At 38.7% G+C, this 7,652-nt stretch overlaps 1 protein-coding gene across 1 annotated transcript; it reads left to right on the top strand.

Moving 5' to 3' along the window:
- Positions 1-1,268: 1,268 nt before the first annotated feature.
- LOC141641007 (uncharacterized) lies at positions 1,269-3,861 on the top strand. The gene is made up of 5 exons (XM_074449685.1): positions 1,269-1,670; positions 1,796-2,020; positions 3,211-3,215; positions 3,315-3,502; positions 3,854-3,861. Exons 1-5 carry the CDS (start codon positions 1,269-1,271, stop codon positions 3,859-3,861), a joined length of 828 nt encoding a protein of 275 aa, XP_074305786.1.
- The last annotated feature ends 3,791 nt before the right edge of the window (positions 3,862-7,652 follow it).

The raw sequence follows: 7,652 nt of genomic DNA, 5'->3' as shown, positions 1-7,652 counted from the left end.
TTTGCCATTTCGTTGCCTCCAAATATGGTAAGTGACATTCGAATGCTATTAATGATTCCAACTTTCGATCCGGGACAGTCTAGCATTCCCCCTCCAATCCTGGTCTCTAGTTTCAGGCAAGCAGTAACCAGTCCATTCACGAATCAAAGACAACACTGCCTTACTGTACTGACATTTAAAAAACAGATGCTGTATGGTTTCTTCCTCACTTCCACAGATGCAACAGAGATTATCACTAGCAATGTTGAGTCTAAAGAGCTTGTCCTTAGTGTTGAGACCCCGATGATGATACATCCAGGCTATAATTGAGTGCTTAGGGACAGTCCACTTATTCCAAACCTGATGATGCCACTCTATATCTGAAGTAGAGTGATTTAGCCAAGCATACCCTTTAGCAATGGGATACTCTTTACCAGGGCAAGAGCTCCATTCATTCGACCGTAGAAGCTTGTGCCGCATATCGATTTTCAGTCTACAAACCTTCTTCCAAGTCCAACTTGCTTCATTAGGACATTGATAATTGTCCCAGGCAGTCCCTCTCATGTATATGCTATGAACACAAATGCTTGACGAAGGTTATTTGGGCTGATAATGAAGGGATAAACAACTACAAGTTATATGGAGACACGATCTCGTTTGACCCTACTTATGGGACAAACAAATATTTCATGGTGTTTACTCCCTTCACCGGAGTAGACCACAACAAGAAGACGGTGACTTTTGCAAATTTGGGTTACTTGACTTCGAGAGTCGCATTCATTTGAGTGGATTTTTAAAAAATTCCTCGAAGCAATGGGGCAACAAAGAACCTCAATGTGTAATTACGGACAGTGCCCGGAATTAAAAAAGCCTGCCCAAATGTCTTCAACCATTCTGTCCACAAGTACTGCATGTGGCATATAATGCAGAAAATGCCTGAGAAAGTGGGAAGGGCAATCTGCATTGATACGGAATTTATGACCGACATAAATGTCGTTGTGTGGGATGTCGACCTCGAGCCACACGAATTTGAAAAGAATCGAAGATGTTATTGAAGCCCATGGTATGGAAAGCAACCGGTGGTTGAAGTATGTCTTTGCAATCAGACAAAAGTGGATACCTAAGCATACTTTCGGGATCCGCCTCTAAGTTGTTTGTTGCGAACAACCCGGAGATCCGAAAGTTCAAACAGCTATTTCAAGCGGTTTGAAAGCCATTTTGGAACCCTCGTCGAGTTTTGGATGAGGTACAATTCCGCAATAGAGCAGCAAAGGCATACACAAAGGAGGATGGATAATGCCAATGAGCATAGTATGCTCGAGAAAGTAGGGCCGATGAAGGTAGAGATGCATGCCTCCCTTGTCTACACCCATCCTATCTTTGGGGACTTTCAGAATGAAGTCAAACATGCCATATGCAGCATGGGGGTCGGGGGTTTGACAACAGTAGGGGCGGTGGAGTACCATGACGTTCGTGATGGACTGAAGCACAGGAGCTTCCGAGTTGAATTTAACACCAAAACTAACGAGAGCAAATGTGCATGTAAGCTGTTTGAGAGGCATGGCATTGTTTGTCGCCATATACTCTGGGTGTGGAATGGTAGGCAGGTCCACAGGATACCTGACCCTTATATCCTTGCTCGATGGACAAAGAAATCCTACAGGCCAGTTGTCCGAGATGAAAATGGAAAGGTGATAGAAGAGATTGATGAAGCTGACATCAAGAAAGCTGAGATGTCAAAGGTTTGGTCTGAGATTTATGCAACTGTCGGGGTGATGGACAGTTATGCTACGGTTAAACACATGAAGCAATGCAGAAAATCCCGACACGTTCAGGGAGAACATCACAGACCAATCGAACCAAGACCAAAAACCAGGAAATCGAGGCTCTTCTAGGCATCACGACTTCAAATGATATTGACCTTCGACCGCCAAACAAGGCCAAGAATAAGGGCAGTGGCAAAAGATTAAGGTCCTCCAAAGAAAAGGCCAAGACCAAACAACAAAAGAGGAAGCGAAGATGCGGTAACTGCAAGAAGTGGGTGAACCACAACAAGAGAACTTGTACTCTTCCATTTCTTTGAAAGTCCCCCTTCTAATGACGATGATGAAGAAGAATCGTAAAGCGAAGAGGTATGAATCGGACTAATACTCTCCTATTATTGTAATGTTATCCTCTTATTCTCCGTTATTCCTCTATTATTCCTGTGTTACTCGCTATTCTCTTTGTTGTGTTATTCTCGCTATTCTTCTATTAATGTGTTGTTATTTTTGAATAGAAAACGGATATTCTTTGTGGAAATGGATAGTGTCTGCAATAACAGCAGAGTAGCTGCTAAATTTAGATTACTGCTATTCTGCTATTAATGTGTTGTTATTCTACTGCTATCAATGTTATTCTACTGCTATTCTGCTATTAATGTAGCTGCTAAATACTAAGCAAAAATTGCAGGAATATGAATCAAATGCATGAACTAACAAAGACAAAAGAGACACAAAAGACAGCAGCTACGATGAAGACCCCGCCTAAAAATGTCAAAGACTTTTACTATTTGTCATTGTTTGAATTACATTTTAACCTAAAATGTATCTTCTAGATAATAAAGTGAGACCTACATTATATGAGAATTAATACTAGTTACTTTAATTTTTTTTGTTAATATTATCTGACTGTTTTTTCACAAACCACCCACAAAAATAAAACTGCAAATTACACACTACAATAATAGTTGAATAATAACAGATTAGTAATATTTATAAAAAGCAGTTCCACTTTTCAGTTTTTATTAAAAACAGTTAACCTAACCTAATCTAATATAATTACAGGAAAACTGTTTGTATTCCCCAACCCCTATAAATACTGCTATTGCGTGGTTTTTTAAAAAAAAAAAACACACACACATTGAATAAAGTACAGAAAAACTGTTTGTATTCAAGAAAAAACTCTGCATCTCCTCTGCAAAAAGGTAATTTCTTATCTTTTTTTTTTGTTGGTAGACAGTTAATTTTTTATCTTTCTATACTTTATTACAGAAAAACTGTTTCTATTCCCCAAGCCCCTATAAATTACTGCTACTTCGAGTAAAAAAAACAAACACACACACACTGAAAAAGTCCATTCCAAAAAAAAACTTTATCTCCTCTGCAAAAAGGTAATTTCTTATCTTTCTATTCTTTATTTTTCTGTCATGTTTATTTTTCTTATTTGTCAACACTATACTCTATGCTGCAGAAAAGGTAATTCTCTTTCTTCTGCTTTGGTTTGCTTTTAATTTGGTTGAAATATTTTAAACATCTTTTTATAATGCAAAAAGTTTCATACTTCCAATGCTGCAGGATGAGTGACGTAACTGACGATAGCCGAAGGTCCCCGACAAGGCAGGAAATAGATGAAGCCAAACGGACGATAGAGTTGATCGACACAAGGACAAATTTAGAGGCAGCAGAAACCCGTGAAGAGGCCTTAATAAGAGAGGTCGACAGTGTAAAGGCACAGTTGAAGGTTGCTGAACTTCAAAATGAACGTATGCGTAGACAGTTGAAGGAAAAGAAAAATAGGAACTACACGGAAGCCGACATGGACAATCAATTCATTCTTTGGTGTGAATGCTATGAGGAAGTATCACACCAAGCCGATATTTCAATCTCTCGGCAATTGGACACCAGTTCAAAGCCATGGAACTTATGGAAGCGTACAAAAACCCTTTTGAGGATGAGTCGGTGGAAGTTGAGAGCCTTTGTCCAAGGACCGGCGCGCAGCAGGCGTCGAGAATATAATAAAGATATAAAAATCTAACGATGATGGTCCAGGGCTGTTGCTTTTAAATATGTTTAAAATATTTATTGCTTTAAAAATAATGGCTTTAACATTTTAGAACGTTAATGTTTATTATGTAAGTACTATCTTTAAGTGCTATTTACTACTATTTTTAAGTAATGATGGAATAATAATGAAGTCTTTGCCAGGATAATAGTGCAATAACAAAGATAATAACCGCTAATTATGCGAATAATACCGCAATAACAAAGAGAATAATGGTAGAATAACGAGTGTAATAAAAGCAAAGTCTAAACCACTTTGCTTTTACACTTGACTAAATTTACACTTGAATAAAAATGAATAGTTTTAACAAAATAATCTTTGGACTAAGTGGAATAACAGCAGAATAAACTACTTGTTATGCGGAATAATAGTGCAAAAACAGAAAAATAACGGTGCAATAACAATAGAATCACAGTTGAGAAAAAAACCATTGTGAGTTGAATAGAAAATGCATATTCTTCGTAGAAATTGGATAGTGTTTGTAAACCTTAATTAAACTAGTGGAATAACAAGAGAATAAGTGTAGACTAATAGTACAATAACAGAGTAGTAATTTGCTTATTATGCAGAGTAATACCGCAATAATGCAGAATAATGGTAGAATAACATGGCAAAACGCAGTCTAAACCAACGCTTTTACACTTGACTAAATTTCCACTTGAATAGAAATGGATAATGTTTCTAGAAAACAAAGGTAATAAGAAAGCTTAATTAGACTAAAATAATCAGTAGACTAATTGTGCAATAACAAAGACAACAAACCGCTCATTATCCCGAATAACAAAGAATAACAATGGGATTAGAGTAAAAATGGATGGTGTGAGAAAAAAGTACAAGTAATATGAAAACTCAATTAAATTAGAGTACACACTGGAATAACACTAGAGTAATACGGGAATAACAAAGACAATAAACTAGTAATTATACGTAATAACAAAGGTCAATAACAAAGACACTAATAGTCTAACAACACGATTTACACTAACTTAGTCCGACTTCCTGGATACACAACATTCAAAGGTATCGCATTCATGACGATGCCCGACTCTTCACTACCAAAGCAGATGATTGGGGTTGCACCGGGGGCACTTCGGCAACTTGTTCCTTGCTGCCGCCAAACCCAACGTCTTGGCCTTCGATCTCACAAGCCTTCACTTTGTCAAGCGCTTGCCTATGAAGATTAATATCCGCCAAGATCGGGAAGCCGACATTTCAACACAGAAGCTTGACGAGCAATCTTCTTTGTGAAGATTGCACTCAAACACGCTTCCACCATATTCCGCCATCGTGTACAACAAGAAACACCCCGACTCCGAATTCAGCAGTTCCTTCTTTTTCCATTTAAAAGGCACATCAACGATTTCGAAATTGCGGCAATCTTCAGACTTCAGAACATTATGACCCTCCATAAAAACACGCATATAGTTTGCCACAATCTCGGCCAATCTTCTGTAATCGGCTACTTGCTTGGAATCGTGAGTCATGTTGTCCAAAATATCAATCGATTCATTCAAAAAGTTGATGCAGAAACAAGAGTAGTGATCATTGTACAGAATCGGCACAAACACAAGGTCGGAGTTCAGACGACATCTTCCGTTGCAGGAATCGAGAAACACATTCCAGAATGCCAACAGCTTCTTACCCGGACCGTCAAGAGGGCTTGAGGAATCAAAGTTCTCTAAGAGTGAATAAAGAGGATCTTTCAAAAGAGAAAGCATAAACAACCAAAAATAGTGCACAAGTGTTAACTTTATATCAATACTTGTGAGTCAATCTGTAGGTAATAACGCAAAATAGCAAAGGAAAAAACAAAATACCATATGACGAACTCCGAAAAACATTGAGCTTGGTTCTGAGCGTTCCTCAAACTCCAACGAATTCAAAAGAACCGACCAAACATCAACGACTCTTGTTGTCATCATAGCAGCTGCATCTACAATGGAAACAATATCCCCCTTGTCCAAAAACACGCCGACCTCGTCGTTGTACAACACTAACATCTCCATGCATTCACAAAAAATAACATATGATGAGAACAGTGGGATTACAGTGGTATAACAGCAGAATAACAGTTCAATAAAGAACAATAATAAAGCGAAATAATAGTGGTATAAATGAGAATAACAAGAAGGGATTGACGGTGGGATTACGGTGGACTAACAAATGGAATAATTGTGGTATAAAGTAGAATAACAGTCAATAACAAAGAGAATAACAAAGGGACCTAACAAAGTGAAATTAGACGACTCGCTAGGTTGACAAAAATAACAAAGATAATAAAGCAGATTAACAGCAGACTAACGGTGGGAAACAGAAAGACTAATCGAACAGAACACCACAATCAAAGAAATGAAAAACGACACATACTCTTCTTTGGTGGCGTCTTCACGAAGAACAAAGTCCACCACTTGCTTCCGCACCTTCAAAGATCTTAGAGAACTATTTTTTGTTCTTCCGAAACAAATCCGACACCGCAACAAACCTACCGTCCTCCGGCCCGCAATCCATAGAGCAACCCAGCCCGTCGTCCGCGCCTTACCCCTTTTACGACTACCCAAAGCCGACTTTGGACTCACGGGGCTATCCACACCCCTGCTTCCCACTTGACTACCGGGCAAGTAGGGGTCTTTCTAGAGAATTTAGTGTGTCAATCACAAGTAGGAGAAGCGACGGGCTCGACAACAGTCGCGACGTCTTAACCTTCTTACCAACAGTTTTCACCCCGCCGGAACCACGACGTTTCTTACCGCTTTGGGAAGCCCTCTTTTCCGCATCCTCAATACGCCGTCTCTCTTCAAGCACACTCAGGGTTTCCTTTCTTGTCTTGTTCAACTCCTCCAAACTTTTCAACACATCTCCCCTGGACTCGTTCATATCGACAAACACCAACAAGGCAACGATCTCGGTAGCGGTAGAGGTTTCTTGAATCGAATTACCCAAGTCACAATCAAAAACAGTTCCACGGTAAAAGAGCATGTGCAACATCGTATATACACCGCAGTCCAAATTTTCAATCGCAGCCGTTTGCCAGGTAAAAGGGACGTTGACAATTTTATAATCTTTAACCTCCCCACCTCGGGCAACTCCTTTGTGGACCAGGAAATCAGACATCAAGTTCACCTTTTTTTTTAAAAAGGAAAAAGAAAACATAATTACTAACAATACTTAAACAGACTAGGCTAAACACCAAGAGAAAATTAAAACACAATAAATGACTTACGTTAGTTTGACAATACACCAAACGTATGACGCCTGTTGATCATCAGCAAACATCGCCTCTTGAAATACATTATCAAGATATTCAACGCTCTTCGAAATGAAATTGATGCACAAACAGCTAAAGTGCTTATGCAAAAGAATTGGGATGAAAATCTGGGAAAATATTTGGCCAAAAAAAATTGTTACTAATTATGTGGTTCTTTTAAAAAAGCAGAAACACATCAGAATAACAGCAGAGTAATAGTAGACTAACAGAGGAATAGTAGTAGAAAACACACAAAGTACAGAAAACATACCATATCAGAAGTAAGATCACACTCTCTCTTGTTGTTATTGACAAACATAGTAAATGACAATTTGACTTCCGCACATAAATCACTCTTGGAAGCCTTATCATCTTTCGACGGCATACAAAGTTGCCGCAATGGATACTAAACAAGAAGTGGAGAACAAGAGTTGAAACGTGATGCAAAAATGAAAAATAAAGTAAAAGAAACGATAAGATAGAATAACTAACCGTTGCACCCATCCCAAAGAAAAGTCGACTTGGGCTTCCTCTTATAGAAGTATCATTCAGAAAGAGGGACCACCAGTTGACAACACCAAGCATTATCATTGTATCTGGAACCATC

Source organism: Silene latifolia, chromosome 2 (genome assembly GCF_048544455.1).
Source record: "Silene latifolia isolate original U9 population chromosome 2, ASM4854445v1, whole genome shotgun sequence".
NCBI lineage: Eukaryota > Viridiplantae > Streptophyta > Magnoliopsida > Caryophyllales > Caryophyllaceae > Silene > Silene latifolia.
Note: the sequence above shows the minus strand (reverse complement) of the source record. Positions and strands in the feature narration are given on the sequence as shown.

Bases quoted from the DNA above. Each gene is read 5' to 3' on its own strand.
- LOC141641007 (XM_074449685.1), top strand. From the start codon at position 1,269: ATGGATAATGCCAATGAGCATAGTATGCTCGAGAAAGTAGGGCCGATG. The intron at 1,671-1,795 runs GTGATAGAAGAG...GAAGCAATGCAG, and splicing joins TCCGAGATGAAAATGGAAAG to AAAATCCCGACACGTTCAGG.